General features: G+C 40.4%; 2 protein-coding genes across 2 annotated transcripts; both read left to right on the plus strand.

Moving 5' to 3' along the window:
- The first annotated feature begins 236 nt into the window (after positions 1-236).
- Positions 237-15,446, plus strand: LOC136439791 (GTP-binding protein 1-like). The gene is made up of 11 exons (XM_066435372.1): positions 237-1,092; positions 2,433-2,544; positions 3,065-3,245; positions 4,561-4,769; positions 5,388-5,527; positions 8,311-8,549; positions 9,065-9,209; positions 9,644-9,826; positions 11,207-11,342; positions 12,022-12,200; positions 13,077-15,446. Exons 1-11 carry the CDS (start codon positions 937-939, stop codon positions 13,365-13,367), a joined length of 1,971 nt encoding a protein of 656 aa, XP_066291469.1. The 5' UTR covers positions 237-936; the 3' UTR covers positions 13,368-15,446.
- Positions 15,447-16,474: 1,028 nt separating this feature from the next.
- Positions 16,475-20,199, plus strand: LOC136440008 (large ribosomal subunit protein eL42-like). The gene is made up of 5 exons (XM_066435744.1): positions 16,475-16,583; positions 17,064-17,169; positions 17,577-17,644; positions 18,988-19,104; positions 20,114-20,199. The coding sequence occupies exons 1-5, from the start codon at positions 16,581-16,583 to the stop codon at positions 20,132-20,134; spliced, it is 315 nt and encodes a 104-aa protein (XP_066291841.1). The 5' UTR covers positions 16,475-16,580; the 3' UTR covers positions 20,135-20,199.
- The last annotated feature ends 849 nt before the right edge of the window (positions 20,200-21,048 follow it).

Here is a 21,048-nt window from a genome sequence, read left to right on the forward strand (position 1 = left end):
TCACCAAATCTGTGCTCCACATAAATTTCCCACAATCCCATGCGAATTAGTCTTGATAACTACAAAACGCAAATTAAAACCACTTCGTTCTTGGTCTACGATTTTCTTAAAGATGGGTAATAGATAATATATATAGATGATATATATTGTATTGTTATAATATAAGTTATATCTAGGTCTTATTTCGGCTATATTGCGTTTATAAAGGTGTAGCTTTGAATATTTTTGCGTACGCGTGCGTTCGTACTTGTAAAGTGATGACACTGCAGCGATTGCAGATGCAACCGGACCTCGTTTTGTTGTGCTTGGTGTTGTAATAACTTCGTAAATAACGTAAACAATCGTCTCCCACGGTCACTTCAGCTACCCAGACGACTTTCAAGCAGTTGCATCAGCTCTCGGAGCCATTTATAATGCAGGGTTTCCCACTTCTTGTGCAATAAGGAGCTATGAATCTTTGCGAGGTTTCTGAGCAGACGGTTTGTTGTGCCACCATGTTACGAACATTAATGCACCTAATCAATACATACAGGTTACTGTCTATAGCATGTTGAGGTGCTTCTAGTCGTATGTTTGTCGCGCTGAAGTCGTGTTTTAATCGTGGAACCTGCTGCTTTTGTGCTTGCGTGTATTGGGAGCTTTCCACAAGGATCCACACACACCGAAAACTCAGCTGTTGGACCCCTGGATCTTTGATGATTCCACAACAACTGTCGTTATAAAATCGACTTATCTAGTCTTAAGAACAACTGCAAGCGAAGAACTCTCTACAAGAACTTCAGCAAGGAACTATCGACTTGATCGAGGAAAAAAACAGGAAGTCCCAGATCTTTGGGTACCTTGCCATCTGCTAGTTAATCGGTTATCAATTCATCTGGACCCTGAAACCCATAAAACAATAGGTTGGTAAGTAAACAAGGTTAGGTTGAAAAAAAGATGGCGTCGGCGGTGGATATGCCTTTGGATGCGGCGAACACTGTCATGTCGAGCGACGAGGATGAAATGGGGATGAGTCAGGATGGAGATAACTTCTTCGCTCAAGATGTCGCTGAGATGACCAACGGGGGACTGCTCAGTGGCATCCCGGCAAAGGTGAGGTGTTGTTTTTGTTTGTTTGTATTGCATAATTAGTAAACACATTGGTTTTGTACACCTGTGTAAGACCAGATTGATAGGCTTGATCCACTTACACTGGACCTTTGGCTTTACATCCCATCTGAGAGGATGTCCCTAACCGAATCCTATGTACTCAGTCATTGAAGCGAGGAAGTTAAGGGTGTTAAGTGCCTTTGCAACATTGTTTCCAGTTAAGGATTCAAACCCAGGACCTCTAGATTGCATGTGAAAGTCCACAACCCAAACCACTGGACCAATGATGCAATTGTGATAACAACAGTAGATTTTTTCTTTGAATAATTACTATAAGTATAACTTATGTAGGCCACACCAATATATTTCCTTGGTTGCTGGACCTCAGTAAAAGATAAGCTGAAAGGTCAAGATGAAAACAGAAGGCTGGGAGAAAAAACTTGAATCTGGCAATATAATATATATCCCTTCTTTGAAACTGTGTACCAAGCTATAGACTTTCCTCTTATATACTTGTGGACGGATGCGTTTCTGTACTGAATCCGGTATTAAGTCAGTCTAAGTGGTATCAAGTATCAAGACACATAATGCTAAGTGGGTACTAGTAAAGAAACAGTAAAATATGTGATCTAAATATGATTTTAGCCATGTAGCTTAATAATCTACTTAATGATCATCTACTTATGATCTACTTAATAATCTTAAGAGTCTTATTTGCATATATTCCCCATTTTTATATTGACCAAAGCACATATTTATCCATGCACCTGGTCACATGACCAAATCACACTCTCTCATTGGCCAATTCATTAATTTTGATTGACAGCTAGAATTAGTCTATTGTTTGCTGTGATTGGAAAAGCATCATCTTGAGTGATTCAATTCATCAAAACATCATCTGATGATTTATTAAGCGGGGTTGGAAATACTGGGTGCATGTGCACTTTTATGCACCCAAAATTGGAGCTGTGCCACTAATTTGTGACTGTGGGTTGCACCGGTGCACCTAGATATTTCTGTAGGCTGTAGGGTAAAGGTACTATTAGTAGTAGTATCCAGTGTTTTGGTTATACTGCTGCCAGGGTCCCTGACACAGGGGTGGGCAGCAGTCGGCTAGGGTAAAGGTACTATTGTGCACTAGTATAATTGTAATAGTGCTGTGTACCAAAACTCATGTTCAGGTTCAGGTCTGGGTTCAGGTCCAGAGATTTAGGTTCAGGTCCGGGCTTTAAAGTGTACATACCTATTCCCAGAAATGAATTTTGAATCCTGGTTGTTCAAACCCTTTACAAGTACTGTACATCTAACAATCTTGCCCCTCTGTTGTACATGTGTTACTGCAGAAGTTACTGCTTGCCCCTGACGACGACACCCTGGGTATCCTGCTGAACCAGCTCCAGGCCAGACTGATGGAGGGGCAGGGGGAAACCATCTGGGAGATCGGGAAACCAGAAGGTTTGTAATTGTATTAGCATGAAAGCTCATCTGTGTTGCTGAATTCCATGATGAAGTTTGATCTTCACTTCAACACAGAGCAAATACTGCTCACCTCAAAGTCGTACTACGCTGATCTTCTTAAGGAGTGATTCAATTACTCTGAGTGACTTTAGGGACATGTGACTCAAGTTATGAATCGTAATTGCCTGGCAAGCAATATCGGCCCGTCTCGATTGAGTGTTGGCTGGTGAGCTGACTGGGCTCTAATGTAGATAGCCTCCTTTATCCCCCTCTCCAAGTTAGTGACTAATTGGAACCAGGACCTCAATTGTGAGGCTGCTACCAGTTGAACTATAGGGACATCACTACATCTATTGTGGCAGTTACTGCCGAAAAATTAAGTGCACATGAAATTTAATTTACGTACATACTAGTCAGGTATAGCAGTACATACGTACATACTAGTCAGGTATAGCAGCTATCTATGAATTATGGCGCTCTGCTAGCATAACTAACAGACTTCATCGTTTTCACATAGACGGCGATGACGTAGGTCTGACCGAAGATGAACTGAAGGCCTCTGAGGACACCCTACGCAAGTTGGCGGACTCTATCGACGCGGTGGTCACGCCCTTACGTCAGCGCCAGCTGGGATCCGGATATATGACCGAATATCTCATCAGGAAAAGAGTAGAGGAGGAAGACTTCATGGAAGTCAGGTATACCGGGGGGGGGGGGGGGGGGGGGCGGTAGCATTAGCAGCTATCTATGAATTATGGTGCTCCCCTAGCATTTCTTATGCATAATGCCATAATCATATAGAAAGTGAATATTAGCCACTTCAGGTTTGAATTGCACATGCGCAAGGTCAATGTTGAAGGACCCAAAGTTCTAAACAGCTCCAATATTTTGCATGCATAAAAGTGCATAAGCACCCAGAATTTCAAGCCCTGTACATGTACATGTGTAGTTCACATAGTATGTGAACTACACATGTACATGTACAGGGCTTGAAACCTGTACATGTGTAGTTCACATAGTATGTGAACTACACATGTACATGTACAGGGCTTGAAATTCTGGGTGCTTATGCACTTTTATGCATGCAAAATATTGGAGCTGTTTAGAACTTTGGGTCCTTCAACATTGACCTTGCGCATGTGCAATTCAAACCTGAAGTGGCTAATATTCACTTTCTATATGATTATGGCATTATGCATAACTGGTAGGGTGTTTGGCCCAGAACCCAAAAGTTCGAATCCCCTGACATGATATCGATGTTGTGCCCATGGGTAAGCCACACAACTAAATTCCTCACTCCACCCAGGCGTAAAAATGGGTACCAGACTTTGGTTGGGGAGGTAAAAGGCATTGGAAGGAGAGAGATGGGCTGTGGCACAGACAAAGTAGATAACAACCCACTGCCCCTACAGCCTAAAAAGGGGTACAGGACTACTTTTTAAGTAAGGTAAAGCTGTCATCCTCAAGTGAGGTGAAGCATGATGCTTGTTCGAGTACATTCATAGTGGTAATGGCTTCACTATGGCTCACATATTTTGGCCAAGCACACCTGGACACCCCTACTCTTCTCGAAAAGTGTGTTGGGTTCTTTTACGTGCAGAGGTTTGACGCTTGGGACTTATGCCCAAAGCTCCCTCATATGCGGGGCCGCCGGCTCTATGTCACCATCCAAAATGACGAATACAATCCCTTACAACATGTCCGAGGTGGAGTTAACAGATCGAACTTGGGCCCCAGAATCCACGGAATTTGATCCAGATGGCGAAGCAGCAGGGTTGTGTTACCACTTGCGCCACGGGGGCATACCATAAGCAAAACATTATAAAAGGGCTAAACTTTGCTTTAACCAACACTTTCATGCTAATAAACTGTCTGGACATGTATCAAGCTGAGCATTGCCTAGACAAGAACTGATTGAAGTTAGTGGCTTATACCTTTGACCTTGTGCATGTGCAGTTCAAAATGTACATGTGAAGCGGCTTATTAACTCTCTCTACATGGTCCACCTTACAGAGTTGCAGTGGTGGGAAATGTGGACGCTGGGAAGAGCACGTTGCTAGGTGTGCTCACGCACGGGGAACTGGACAACGGGCGCGGGGTGGCGCGACAGAAGCTGTTCCGCCACAAGCACGAGATCGAGTCCGGACGGACCAGCAGTGTCGGAAACGACATCCTGGGCTTCGACAGTGACGGGAACGTGGTCAATAAGCCAGACACTCACGGTTAGTGTGGGTTCCATAAATGTAACACATTTGTTCACAATCATGCAGGAATTTTGATGCAATCTAAAATTAGGCAACACCTCTGTGACAGAGCCTATTTTACTTTATTCAGATTTTCCATAAAGAATAGATTAGATGGCGAAAAAATGCACACCTTTACCCATACCAGACAACAAAGTCTACACTCATAATTATTTTAAGACTTGCTGATATGGAAACGTTACTTACATCATAACATCATATATCAGTATATATGTAAACATTGTAGTGGACTATGTCCACAGCCCAGTATCAATAACGATTTATCGGAAATTGATACAAACATTGAGCAAAGTGTGAGCTATTTTTAAAAATCTTGAGGTTTCAAAGTAAACTTTTAAAACTGCAAAATGTAAGAATACAGTATGTTTGTTGTGATTGCCATGAAATTCTTAAGCACAAACTAAATTTCTTCAAATTCTTTTTCTAAAAACATGCTGGCCCCAGATATGAAATTTCCATATTATGTCGTCCGTAGTTCATTTCATAGATACGTCCATTTTGCCAGATTTGATAAGATCTTATTAGGATATTGATATTTAAGATAAATCCTACTAACTTGACCAATGGTTGTTTCAGGTGGAAGCCTGGACTGGATCAAGATTTGCCAGGAGTCCAACAAAGTCATCACCTTTATCGACCTTGCCGGCCACGAGCGCTACCTGAAGACGACCATATTTGGGATGACCGGCCATGCTCCAGACTTCTGCATGCTTATGGTATGTAACAACATTGTTTTCTGTCAAAGGTGGAAATTTTATTTATTTCTGAGATACAGTAGTCTAGAATCCATACTATTTCCCCCCAGTTTGCTCCTCTAATCATTACCTTCTACAGAATGGTCTGACACTCATTCCTGTTTATGTTATAAATTACTGCTTAGTCTCTACTAAACTACTGCTAAACTACTGCTTAAGTACACCACTATTATGAATTACAGCTTAACTACTGTGTAACTACTCTCATCTCCCAAATAAACATACCCCCCGGAATAAACATACCCCCCGGACAAATCTTCAAAATCTAATAAACGTACCCCCCGGAATAAACATACCCCCCGGAAAATGACCAAATTGACACATAATCTGTGTCTATGCTACTTCTGTCCTAGGGAAAGGAGATAATAAGCAGGTAGGTTCTTTTTATTCGTTTAAGCCTGATTTACTTTTTGAGATTTACCACATTTGTGGAAAGATTGACATAACAGGTGACAATCACGTTTTCAAGATGTCAACCCTGACCAGACTGTAAGGTTTGATCCACTCACACTGGGAAGGACCCCTACTCTTTGTAACACTTTAATGTATAGTATCCACAATTTTCTGCAAAAATTGGGCATAGGTTCCCCGCTATGACCCCTAACCGGGGGCCAACGGTGCTTCAAATTCAACAAGTGAAAATGTTCATGATACATGCATTTTCTACTTGGAACTTAAAGCAAGTGATCAAGGAAAATTGTATAAAGTGACATCATCAACCACAAGTTAAGTCGCCAAACTTCTCAGTTCACTTCACACCTTCACTCTATCACACGTCTACTCTTTTTTCATATATGTATCAACATCTAGAACTTGAACAGAAATTACAATATCCTGAATATATGCTCAGTGAAAGTATTACTTATTTGTAAAAGCCATATAGAAAAGGATGAACTTGCCATTTATCGTGTTATGCATTGCATATAAAACAAAATCACATTATTATATCATGTTAAGGACATTATCATATATTGTCCTTGGTTCAGTGTTGTTGCAATCCTAACAATTTCAAATCCAAAAATTACCCTTGTATGTAGAAAAAAACTTTCATTTTGAGAGACTAAATTGTCAACAAATTTGTTATTTAGATGCCTCAGGCTTGTACAATGTTGCAACATGGAGGTTTGGTGGCAACAAACCACAGGGTTCTCATGTTACACATCAAAGGGCCTGTGAAAGGGTGAGCCAGACAGTAGTCATGGTAGCGGCACCAACACAGTAAGGGGCGGGGCTTACACGCAAATTTCTTGGAAAGCTCCGGCATTCTTTCTGTAGAGGAGTGATCTTTTTTAAAGCATTTTTATGTGATAATAACGGTGACTAGATTGCAATCTAATTTTGTGTATAGATTTTACTATATAAAATTCTTTTTGTTAAATTACCATGCACATTTCTGACTAAGGCAAATGGGTTTTATTTATAGATCAAAAAAAATTGTTTCCCCTTCTTCGAGGTGAGCTCTTCCATACATGAGAGCCTTTCCCACGGACTATCACTGCCATGCGTCTTTACTGTGGCGATTTTCGAAGGACTAAATGTTTATGTTTGTGGTAGGATTGAAGCGTTTTGGTACATTTTGAAAGTGATTATACAGTTTCTAATGCTAAGACACAATTTTTACGTGGTGTTGTTTTTAGATTTTCAAAGTTTTTGGGAAAGGCTGTTATCTCACGTAAGTAATTTTACATGTGTAACGTTACTTGAAACACCGTGTGCCGCTGGCATATACATGTAATTTGTTTTCTGATCAGCGTGCTTTGGTTTACGATGTAAACAGAGACTTTCAAAGTTGTACGAAAGAAACATTTCAAAACTTCAGTGTGCCGTCTTATTTTCTCCTTATTACAACGTTTACTTTGTAGCGAGATTGACCGATATGTTAGTACCGCCAGTATTTCACAAATGTCGGGTCATTGTAGCGGCGGGGAAATCCACGTCATTTGGTCGAAAAATAGCGAATTAGGAGCAAAAATATCGGGGAAATATGGAAAGAAAACTTAACTTTTGATATAAGGGGGATCTCTGGTAAGCAAAGTCCCGATGGATTTTCAAAAAAACAATAAACGTACCGTCCAAAATAAGAACGTACTGGGTGGATTTTTAGGCTGAAAAAAATAAACGTACCGGTACGTTTATTTGGGAGATGAGAGTACTGCTAAACTACTGCAGAACTACTCCTAGATTACGCTGAACTACTACTCAACTCCTGCTGAACTACTGCTGAGATGCTGCTACTAGTACTAGTATATGATGCGGAACTACTCTTGAATTACTGCTGAACTTTTTCTAGATAACTCATTAATAGTGCTGTGTACCTAAACTCATGTTCAGGTTCAGGTCCAGGTCCGGATTTAAGTCTGAAGGTTCAGGTTCAGGTCTGGACCTATAAATGTGGTAGAAATACTTTTTTCATACAAAAAATACATGCAATTAGCAAATTATATAAAATCAGTGGTAAACACAAAAGCTCAGTAATGAACACAAAACAGCAGTGTTTTTGTCTTTTTATAGCACAAATTTCAAAAAGCACAACCATGGAAGGTTTTAGATGGTTTAGAACAAAACGGAGAAAAGCGAGTGATTTTTTTTTGCAAGTCCGGTCTTGGATCCTGACTTGTAGGTTATTTAGGACTTGAACCTAAACTCTTTTACAAGTCCAGTTCAGGTCCGGGTTTAGGTAAACCGTATGCAGTATTACTCCTTAATTGCAGCTAAACTACTGCCAAAAACATGTATCATTCCAGGTTGGCAGTAATGCAGGTATAATCGGCATGACCAAAGAACACCTTGGCCTGGCGCTGGCCCTGAACGTGCCTGTCTTCGTGGTGGTGACAAAGATAGACATGTGCCCTCCCAACGTCCTCCTGGACACACTCAAGGTGCTGCAGAGATTACTGAAGTCTCCCGGCTGCAGGAAGATCCCCGTACTCGTCTCCAACAAGGACGACGTCATTACCTCAGCCACTAACTTCACATCAGAAAGGTACATGTACATGTAATTATAAGGAACATTGGAATCAAAGATGGAAACTTTTAAGGGTGGAAAACAAGACCTCATACCTCCATGAAATTTTTTCTTCTAGTTTTTGTGTGCATTTTGTCATTACCTCAGCCACTTACTTCACCTTCCAAAAGTAAGGAACGTTTTGGAACTACGATAAATAAGAAATCAAAGGGTTCATACCTCAGCGGAATATTTTTAGTTTTTGCTTTATTGAGTATTCATTATTATGAATTTCTTGCTGATTCTGTCTAATGCATTTTTTCAACGGCTCTCATAAGACAACAGACATGTATAAAACAGGACCTTGAAGACAGGAAATGAGCCTTTTATTGGACCTTTCTGGGACCTTTGATCTAACTTCCTGTCAGTGTATGTGAAAACTAGTCACAGATAGACTACTGCATTCAAATAACCACGGACCTCTAACTCTAAGGTTACAGATTTACATAATCCTTAAGAACCAACATAATTCCTTCCGTCCTGTCCTTTTTTAGGGTGTGTCCCATCTTCCAGGTGTCTAATGTGACAGGTGAGAACCTGGACCTGCTGAAGATGTTCCTGAACCTGCTGTCAGGCCGCATGAGCTACGACGAACACGAACCCGCCGAGTTCCAGATAGACGACACCTACTCTGTACCAGTAAGTTGTTTAAAAGATGCACTATATATATGAGGGCTGTTTGTGCCCTATAACAGTACATTAAAAAGATGTAAAAGCTGTTCAGAATCAGAGATAGAAATTACTATTATGGAAATTATATCATGTATAATTTCAGGCTCCTACAATAACTCGAAGTTATTTTGGGGATGTTATACGACTTTTTTGAAAGTTGTTATATCGGAGGTTTAAAGAACAAGTTTTGAAGATTACTTCAGAACACTGACCCTTGACCTCAAGTCAGAATGCAGATTTTGACAAAAATGTCTGGCATTTTTAACTGAATTTTAGGCTAGATCGATGCAAAAAGTTGAATTTTATATCCATAGCTTCTAAAATATTATTATAGGAATAGTTATTTTCTATCCAGTGACATCTGTCCATAATGTTTTGAATGTTTTCCGTTCCTTTTGCAGGGCGTAGGAACCGTGGTGTCGGGAACATGTCTAAGTGGAGTGATCCGACTGAACGACACAGTACTGCTGGGACCGGACCCCCTGGGCCAGTTCCAACCGGTCCCGGTCAAGAGCATCCACAGAAAGAGGATGCCGGTCAAGGAAGTCCGCGGGGGGCAGACCGCATCGTTCGCCCTCAAAAAGGTACAAAAACTGTATATAAATAATAAAGCTCTTTGTGCACAAGCAAGGAGTTAATACCTAGCCGACATTTCGGTGACCGTCTGTCACCTTCCTCAGGGCAATACTTCATGTTCTACCTCACCCTACAGCTAGGTGTTGCTGCTGCAGTGTGAAGATTGCGGTCCCAAACGTGACTGAGTTTGTATGTAGCCTGGAGTCCAATCTTCTTAGCTTTAGTCCGCTACCCAAGCACCGCTCCATCTTGGCCAGGACTAAAGCTAGGAAGGCTGGACTCCAGGCTAGTTTTTATTCCCCCCTTTAGAAAATCAGATCAGAAAATTTACTCCAGTACTGAACGGTGATCAGAGAAACAACATATCAAATAGGTGTGGCCTATGTATACTGGAGTAGACCGGTCATGCAGCCAACCAGATGACCAGACTGGCAGAAGACCCCCAGCAGTGGAGAGCCGTTACTGAATGCTTTGCTGCCCGGACGGCTGAATAAGCTATGGGAGAGAGAGAGAGATGTATACAAGACTTGAACAATATAAACCTAGTACATTTGTATGAAAGGTTTTCACTTTATTGCCTCCATGTATTGAGGTTTTGTTTTTGGTGTGTCAGTTTGTTTGTCCATAGCTATTCTTATGAATACAGTAGAGAGGCTGGTTTCTACATCCCAGGCATGCTGTGGACCCTGACAGGATGTTAGGTCAAAGGTCCCAGAAAGGTCCCGGAATCTCATTTCCTGTCTTCAATTTCCTACTATATGGTCTCCTACCGCAATTAGGCTGTTCCATTGGTTTACATGTTATATTACGCAACTTTTATGGCCGCAAAGCCAATAAAGAAACAGTTTTTTTGGAGATGTTTTTACTGTGAGCACACTTCTTTGTGAGGCACCGAAAAAAATGTCTCAAAACTTTGACCCAGCGAGCGATATTTATGGCATTCAAAACTGCACTTATCCACTATGTTCGCAAGAGGCTCTCTTCGGTCGCTAGTGCCTGACCGCATCACTCAGCACGAAAAACCGTGCACGTCCGTTAATCGCTCGGATGCCTAAACTTTCCTACACAATCCTGGCAGTAATACACAAGCTTTCATCTCAAATCCTTTTTATATCAGATGGGGTCGATTAAAGGCAATTTATGATCCACCTAAACACACCCTGTTGGGGCCTATTCATATTTTCAGACCACGGATTCTTTAAGACTATACACTCGGAGTAATACAGGCACGAGACCATATGTACATGTATGCTTATTGCCTTATGAGAGCCAGTGGGAAAAATGCATCAGACAGAATCACAGCAATGAATAAAACCAAAATTCGCAAAGACTATATATTTCACGGATGTACAATATCTTTTATCTTTATTTTTTATTGAATTCTGCAGATCAAGCGCTCCTCCATCAGGAAGGGTATGGTGATGGTGTCACCTGACCTGCACCCACAGGCATGCTGGGAGTTTGAAGGAGAGATCCTCGTGCTGCATCACCCGACTACCATCAGTCCACGCTACCAGGCCATGGGTACGTTAAAACGCCATTTTGTAATAATCGGCCGCCAAAATTTGAGAGATTCTAGTTATGACAAATCTTCATGTAACAGGCCATGGGTATGTTGAAATGGCAATTTTGTAATAATCCGGAGCCAGAATTCGAGATATTCTAGACTAGAGTTATGACAAATCTTCATGTAACAGGCCATGGGTACGTTGAAACACCAATTTTGTAATTATCGGGCGGCAAAATTTGAGATATTCTAGTTGTGACAAATTGACTTTTTCAAGCACTTGTCAACGTATCAGTGTCGTTATTTCACATTTGGGACATAAAATGGTTTGCGCAGAAATTAAACAGTCCGCACAAGGAACGCTCATTTTGTGAAACCATCACGAAATGGACATGTATGTAGACAGAATGTGCAAGACTGTAAAAAGAATGTGTGCCTGGGCAAAAATGGACAAAATGGCTGACGACTCAAGCGGCGGTTGGAAGCGTTCCGATTTTAAAACATTCTCAGGACACAACAACATCGCATCATTAGTGACATTTCTTTGCAAATATATTCCCATTATAGTAGTAGATTTTACGATAGTACATACACAATGATTTGACAGTAGTACATGCAACGTACAATGTTGAGTGTTTCCGTTAGTACTAGTTAATGTAGACGTGACCGTTTTTTTGTGTGTTGTGTTCTGTCCAGTTCACGTTGGAAGTATACGCCAGACTGCCACCATCATCACCATGAGTAGAGACTGCCTACGTACTGGGGACAAGGCTCAAGTTCGCTTCAGATTCATCAAGAACCCTGAATACCTGCACGCCGACTGTCGGATGGTGTTCCGCGAGGGCAGAACAAAAGCCGTCGGGACTGTCACAAGGGTAAAACTGACGTCACATAACTTAGCACTTCTTAAGTATCTTGAAAATGTCATTTGTTTTAACGCTTGTCCTGCAATTTTTTTTACTCCATTTATTTCATAAATTTGATTTCTTAATCAGGTCATTTTCCCTCGACTTTTTCTGCACTGCGGTGGCATTGTTACTTCCTTATTTGGTGTGTTTCACCTTTGGTGTGATGCGATTCTGAAAAATCCCCCCAACCCGTACATATATGGGACGCACATAAAGGCTCTGTAATGTGCAACTAATGTATATAGAGATCCCGCAGGACAAGGGTTTTAAGAATCTTCAAAATGTCATTTATCTTGGAACTGCGCAGACAGACTGAGAGCCAAACGTTTAACCCGTAGGAAGAAAAATTTCAGCTCTAAATAAAAAAAAATGCATGGTCTGTAACTTTTTCTCCTCCTGTATAATGCTGTGTGAGCAAGCATTTATACTAACTAAAGGTCTATGATAAAGAATCTTGCTAAGGTTTAACCCATTATTGTCCACTTTAGTCTCTCTCCTTCAAATGCTACACTCAAAGAACACAAATCGAAAAAAATGCTCATAAATTATCCAAAGTACATGTAGGCTAACAAATAATTGCAAAGTTGCTATGTTTATCTCACTGCTTGCTTGATGCGGTTGAACAAAACACAAGTTACTTTCACCAATACTGAGGGGCACGTGAAATTCTTTTGTATATTGTTGAGTACATTGGCAAAATATCTTTACACGGCTTGATTTTCAACTTATGATAATAATACATTTGTATCTGAAACAAAATTCAAAATCATTTTTAAGAAGTGGCTGGTCTACCTGGATGTCTAACCTTCATTGACATTGTTTTTATCTACATGTATGTTTCAGATCTATCCACATGTCTCTGCTATGGCCCAGACTTCGCGCCAGAAGCCAGGGAAGCATCACCACGGACACCACTCCAAACACAAAGCCCAGGGGGGAGCCGGAGGGGGTGTGGGTAGTGCTGGAGGGGGTAGCACTACTACTACTGCAGGGGGGACAGGAACAGGGGCAGGGGGTGGAGCCAAAAAAGTTGTCAGTCCCGTGGATAGCACAGAGCCCGCTGCGTTAGAGAAGAGAATAAAACATGGTCCGACTACTGGTAACAAGCATTTAGGTACTCATGGAGAGGTGTAAGTGGTCCCCAGCACTTTTGTATGTTAGTGTAGTGAGTTAGGGGTGTAAGATCTTTTATTTGCCTGTCAACTTGGTTTGCTACTTCTCAAAGTCCTTGCATTGAATGCTACTCAAAACCAACGTCAAAGCTGCAGAATTAATACACATTGAATGAAATAATGTTACATCTTTTCAAATGTGGTACCTGCCATGTCTAATGCATGACTGTAGGAGCTTAAGTGTTGGTCAAGCTTGCTACAATAGCAGCTTAAAGTTTGGGTTATACCCAATGTACCATCAATTTCATCCTTACAATAGGGCCTAGACATTGTTGTTCGTGATATAGGGGAGGGGGTTCCTGTAGTAGTGTAGTAGCTCTTAGCAAAAGTAGTTCAAAAGTAGAAAACCTGTCCAAGTTTAGAAATGATATTCTTAGGCTCTAGATGTGGTTAGAATGTAGTTCTGAAAATGTGTCCTAGCCGGTGATTGAGGGATTCAAACAGTGGCCCTGATTGGACCAGATCACTGATTAGATCTAGTGCATGAAAGGAGTCCAGCTTAGTGAGTAGGGAAGTAGGTATGTGTAAGTGTGTCCATTTTATAATTTTAGGTTGCGTAGAACTCTGCATTTGAAATCTTAAACTGAAACAAGAGACAAACGTTCCCTACGCTTGTTTTTGATTTTTAAAAGAAATGTTGCAAAAAGGTAATAGAGTCATCAAAGGTATCCAAAATGCTGAAACAGTGTCATCAGAATCTTTGCAATGACAGTTATCAACGAGTTACGACAGAAAATTGAAGATATACATGTACTTGGATCCAGGACAATCTTGGATTTACAAAATCTACAAAATTCAGCTTTCTTGTGACAGAAAAGGATTTTGTAGACCCTTGTCAAATCCATGAAAATTACAACGGAAATATCATACAGTATGTGACAATGACTTAATAACATTGTCACAAAGTTATTGTTTTGAAATTGAGATTGCATAAACAGTGGATGACAGTTGTTATATCACATTGTCACATTGCATTATCGCTAAAAATAAAAATACATTTTGATAGTTGTCACAATCTAGTCCACTGCAAAATTCACTCATTCTCAGAAATGCCATCCAGTAATCATTTCTTTTTCAATCATGATAGTCGAAACTGCTATTGTATTTCCTTCTTATGTTGCATAGTACATGTAACTACCAAAAAGCAAAATACATGTAGCCTTCCATAATGTGCTAAGTGATTGTGGGTATTGTTACAATGTACAAAGTTTGACCTTAAAAACTTGATAGCATTTTTACACAATCATTTAGATTCATGAAGTAAAACCATGGAAATGACTAGAAATCCATACATACCAGAAAACCGAACAAAGGGAAAGCCAACCCTTTAGAAGAACAATATTTGTTTTTTGGTGACACACAATACTATCTATGTGCTGGTGAACATGAATGCATGCATTACTATGGTTTGGTCAGCATTAATAGTATTGTATCAATGAAGACTACAGGTAGAATACAACTCTTGAAAATCCTTCCATTGTCCAAATTATGTCCGTGTTTTTGCCATTTTTACATCAGACTTTGTTTTTATGACACAAGAATTGTATATCATTTCAAGGGCTAATTTTGTCAGCTTTTTCTCAGTATTTTTCTGATTGTCTGCAGAAAAATTACCAGAGGGATGGAAAAATACCAGAAATATCACGCCGATTTCTTAAATATGTCGAAATTTTCAGATTGGTCGATGAAGGTTAGGCGTCCAGGTACTAGTAATAAGGTACGCCAAGAAACAGTTACTGAAGCAAATGGATTTTCCAGAATCATATCCAGTTGCTTGAGTAACTGTTTTTTTGGCGAATTTTAAAATTGGTTTATGATGTTTTCAATTGCTTTCGTTTTCACGTTTGATGATGTGAACTCCATTGTGATGTGTGATTTACATGCCGTGTAACTGTAACATATATGCAAATGAGAGTATGACACGTGTATAAGCCAAATGTCATAACGGTTACCTGTTTGAAATCCCTGTCATCTTATGTACATTTACACGTCTTTCTCATACCAGTAGTTGTTCTGAAAAGTAAAGTGGGTTTTAAATGTGTGCTTTGTGTGTGTCTTCCTCTTTCTTTGGTTGCATCATACAAGACCCCAAACAGTTGTATGCTACAGAAGCCACACACCCCCTCACATACACATGCAAACAAACATACACACATTTGATTGAATGATACTATCATTATGGAAGATCATCACAAATGTTGTATTTTGTGGTGTCCTTGGCACTTCTATCACTAGTTTGTATAACACAAACTCCAGCTGTCCAGTCCTGTAATGGTCCCTTCTAGGGGCTGACTGGTTACGGAGCGGCTGCTACATGTATAAGCGTGATTAAATTCTATCACAACATACAAGGGGTGATAAGTCCTCGGCCTCACCCAGAAATAAGGTACACAACTTAGATATCGGGAAATAATCTTAAACTATAAGGCTTTCATGAATGTCTGCCAAAATTCAAATCATTGTGATCATTACTTTGGAGGCGACGCCCAGTAATGTTAAGTGAAGTAGAAGGATAAAAACATGAACAATTGAGCTGCGACCTGAGGTGTGCGGGCCAACGTGCTTTACTGAAAGTCAGATATCCGCTTCTTTTTAGTTGAAATAAGAAGGAAACATTTTGACAATGTCTTCGAAGATTTGATGCCGATTCATGGCATTCATAGCATCAGGAGCTTGACTCACTCAGCTCTGATCACAGTTCAACCTGTTTTTTCTCGCCACTTACCTACTGAAGTGTGGGTGTAAGAACAGTGCTAGCTGGCGCCATGAGATCAAGGTGTGACGTCTTCCAAACGAGATTGGACTAGCCTAAAAATCAGTTGTTGCTGCTCTTGAATACTCATTCTTTGTAGCCGACACCATTTCCGAATGTTTTTTATGTATTTATATTATGGGAAGTGCCTCGAAAACAGCACTAAACGCATATTTCTCTAACGTCATGCGCTTCTTCGAAATCATACGATCGTAATACAAATGTACCGTAAAGAAAATGCCACCGTTCATGAGGCGTGGCCAAAAAACTTCATACCAGACCAAGTCATGGAGCGAATAATGACCAAGTGCTGTGAACCAGCGACACCTGACGATTTTTCTCATAACTGCAGTAAAAAGAATCACGTGGCCACTACTGTGCGCCTGCGTGATACCGCCTCTCTCGTCGGACATCTTCGCCAAGATGGTAGGATTTTGTCATATTCATAAAATCGAGGGACATCTGCCCTCAATATGAAAGATTATGCTTTAATATTCCAAATATATTACACTCAGATGTTTCATGTTGTATAAGAATGCCTTTCTTTGACATTCTCGATGTCTTTGTCGCAAAAAAATCGACCTAAATACGACGTGTTACGAAACCTGTGGCCTCGTCAACAAAAAAATTATCAGACGGTCTGCAAGTCGAAAGAAGGGTTTATTTTTACCTAGCAAGAAAAAACAAAGAGGTTCATTCTCATCTAAGTATGAAAGCATAACTTGTACAATTTTAATATGTGGGATTTTGTTACCTTAATTAAAACTTTAAGGGGTTCTACCGACATCGAATATGGGGGAGGGGGGCAATTATGATTTACCTATGAATGATTTGCGGCATGTGTGTTTCAGTGTTTGACTTTTTTGTTGAATCTCTGTTGTTGTTTATTTGTTTGTAAATTAACAGGTGAACGTACCGAAGACAAGGCGCACTTTCTGCAAGAAGTGCAAAAAGCACTGTAACCACAAAGTGACGCAGTACAAGACTGGCAAGGCTTCCTTGTACAAGTTGGGTATGTTGGTATTTTTATTTATTTTTTGTATAACAACTACTGACATAATTCCACCAGAGTACATACGTCCCAACAAATCTCCAGCCCAACGTTCTCCAGTATAACTATAATGCCCTCCTGTATATCTATACTATGCCTACCTGGGGGATGCTGCACTAGAGATCTCTCAAACACTGTTTTCAAAGTGGCGAATTTATGTATTTATAAATATGTAACCCAGCGGATTAATGTCTCTTGATGGAAGTACGTAAGACGTTTGATGGAAGCCTGTGCAATACCATAAAAGACAGGTCCATAATACCTTTATCAAACATTATCCTGGCCCATACAGAATACATGGTGTAGTAGTCAATATTTACCATTAATATTGATAGCTAATAGTAACATTTATGTTATTTTCGTCACAGGTAAGAGACGTTACGACCGGAAACAGACAGGTTATGGTGGTCAGACCAAGCCCATCTTCCACAAAAAGGTAAGGACATTTCATCAACCATCAGTCGGCGTGCTTACGCACTGTCAGGGTTATACCGCCCCTTACGGGGTGACATACCCTTTTGTTGGCAGATACAAGACGAGAATGCGCCAGGTCTCCGGTCAGGTTGAATGATGTAAATTGTTAACTGTTTGTGAAGAGGTTGGATTGATAGCTGCTGAATTTAATAGCATATTCTTAAAGGATCATAAGATTATGGGAGAATGATCTTGTTCCTAGTTGACTTTTGAAGGGAGCTTACTGGGCGATTCTCTTAAGCAGAAGTTTTGACACTCTGGAATGCTGTGTCCCCATTTTTAGAGGCAAATTTTAACTAAAACAACAGAAATACACACCACACATATCGTTTTTATGCAACTTGCATATGGTTCTCATAACTTATTCGGGTACATTTGTCAACGTTGTAACAACCACTACAAAATAAGAAAAACATGTCTTATGTCCATGGATACCAAAATGCCCATGTGTCACTGCTAGAAAGTTTGTTGTCAATGATGAGTATTGGACCTGACTTGCCTCCATTTGGCATGTTGACATACACTTTCTTAGGACACCTCTGAGACAACCGTAAATCAAGACAAAACTTGGTCACAACTTTTACACGACTTGACTTGGCTTCTCTAAATTCATAGTATGTGAATGAAGAAAAGACATTTGCCGAATGATCGTTGTATGGTCGTAAACGGAGAGTAGTCGTAGGATAGTTGGGCATATGTTGTGCAAAATTCAGATGTCTTGTTAGGATAAAGGCTGTCTTAGATCGGCGCTTGGTTCTGTCATAGCGAGCTTAAAAATTTTACGGCATCAAAAACGCTTCACAGCCAATGGTAAATGTGAACATGCCGTTACTTAGTACTGAAGATACAAAAATTTTTGTGATGGTTTAAAGTTTGTTGTGCCTGCTTCACCGCAAACTTAAAATCACTGTCACTTGTTCTGCCTACGCCCTTGTCCAAGGGCTACATTTGTACACTATACCTTATATGGTGAAGACGCACGAATACTAACAATGCACAATCGAACACAGGCCCCATCTTAGAACATCGAATACATATTCATTAAGAATTTCAAGCAAACTCAAAGCCTTTATTCATTTGTCAGTTTGAATGGTCAGATCAGTGACAGTTGTAGCTCCATTTCCGAGTCGTTAGTAGGTGGTTTCTGACTGGCTGTCCGTAACGGCGCCAATGTTTCCATTCCTTAAGCAGTAGGTGACTATAGCGCCATCATGAACTCAAAACCCCACAAACTTAAATGCATTTACAGTATTGAAAGTTAGAACTGCCATCACAATGCATCTCCTTTTTTGCCATCTATGCCAGGCTAAAACAACCAAGAAGATCGTGCTGCGTATGGAATGCACTGACTGCAGGTCCAAGCGTATGGTGTCCATCAAGCGGTGCAAGCACTTCGAGTTGGGTGGTGACAAGAAGAGGAAGGTAAGACCATGTGTCGGCGTCGCGTATGCTTCATACGAAGTTGACCATTACGGTTGTCTTTATCTGTTGTTGATGGTGTTCCCGAGTTTGAATCGAGTTTCATCTGTTGTGCTTTACACATTTGTATTGGCCCACACCAATTTCTTGGTGACAATGATTTGTAAGGTTCAACATCAGAAGGGTTTATATTTTGTACAAATGTCTTGTGTTCATTGAATTTTAATAATTATGGTTTGATGTGATCAAGCACTGTTGTATTTTAGTGTCATTGGGGGCACAAAGGCCTTAACCATTAGCACACTGAAGTAGTCGTTTGGCACCCAATTCCCCATTGGTTACAGAGTTGAGCAGCAGGGAGAAGGTTAAAAGGATAGCACTGCTAGAACGTTTGTTGTCAATGATGAGTATTGGACCTGACTTGCCTTTAGTGGCATGTTGACATACACATTCTTAGGACACCTCTGAGACAACTAACAACCAACAAAAAACAACATGTGCACAACTTTCACACTGCCTCTCTCTACTACGTAGCCTGATATCCATCCTATTTTGCGTCTGTTTGCTTCCCCTGACATAAAGTCGGCCTCTGTTGATAGAGGATCAAATTGCATTTAAATATTCGGGTAAAATATAAGAGTGAGAGCTCTGATTGGCTCCAAGTTGCACGGTCCTCTGTACTGGCATTGTAACTGGGCTTGAACATACATTGGAAAGTTTTATACCCGTAATAATCCATGTCATTTAACCTTCAGCACAGTTTAACCTATAGTAGCTGTTTGGCACCCCATTCTTTATTGGGTACAGAGTTAGGCAGCAGGGATAAGGTTAAAAGGGACAGTTGCCAGACTATTCTGCGGGGAAGCGATCAGAAAAGCAGACTGGAGCTAGCATAGGATGGATACCAGGCATTGGACTGTATACATAACATGTTGAAAATTTAACGAAAAAATAGATTTGTACTGTAGTTGAACAAAAGTTGCTGACAATTTGTTTTTCTTTTGTGTTACAGGGACAGATGATCCAGTTCTAAGCTGGAAGAGGAGGAAGACTACTAAAAATGATCTGATAGAAATAAAACACTCTGTCTATCCTGTACATTGTCTGGTTTTCATATTGTCTTTTTGTACTTATCAACTTATAAACAAAATCCAAGTTAGGTATGTTTTTAGAATAGGATCAATGCAAATTTCCAAGGTGTAAAGTGATATACAGTGTTTACATTAGGCATTGCATTTACATTACGCTAACATATAGCTACGCAATAAAGGGGAGCAAAACTACCAGACTAATTACGAGAATATTTGCTAGGGAAGTTGGCAACCAGAGGGTTTCATCTGCAAGTGACTCCATGGGCGAAATATTGACCCTCACCGGGGACTAACTCTACTGGCAAACTTATTAATCTTTTTCTTGCCAAATTCTACGATCCATATGCCCGTAGGAAGGCCCGTTGGCAAAACTTTGAATTCAGAGCCAAGTTCTCACATGCTATATGCAAGTTCATCACACACCGGCTGCTACCGCTCTGTGTACCTGCGAAGCTGGTGTTTGGCTGAAAGGCGGTTGTACCGACTATATACATACAGCTCAGAGCTCAGTTCAAGTGGTCTTGACTGTTGGATATAGTTAGCAGAGTGTGTAGTTTTTTCCATTTTAAGTTTGGCTTTCCTTAAAGGGTGGTTGCAGTGGTGGAGAGTGGTGGAGTCCAATATTGTCAAGAGAAGAGCTAGGCAACTTCTACAGAGGTACCCGAGTATTCATTTTCTGCTAAAGCACCTCACTCTTTATGAGTCAAATCAGTTGCCTAGCATTCCATACTATTACTGCAATTACAAGAGAAAGCTTTGTTCTCATGGATCAAAAGCGTGGCCTAGCAATCAATACAAGAACTGCAGTTATCTGCCACCATAAGAACTTTGTAAAAGAAAAGGAATATTGTGCTAT

This window comes from Branchiostoma lanceolatum, chromosome 8, assembly GCF_035083965.1.
Source record: "Branchiostoma lanceolatum isolate klBraLanc5 chromosome 8, klBraLanc5.hap2, whole genome shotgun sequence".
Taxonomy (NCBI): domain Eukaryota; kingdom Metazoa; phylum Chordata; class Leptocardii; order Amphioxiformes; family Branchiostomatidae; genus Branchiostoma; species Branchiostoma lanceolatum.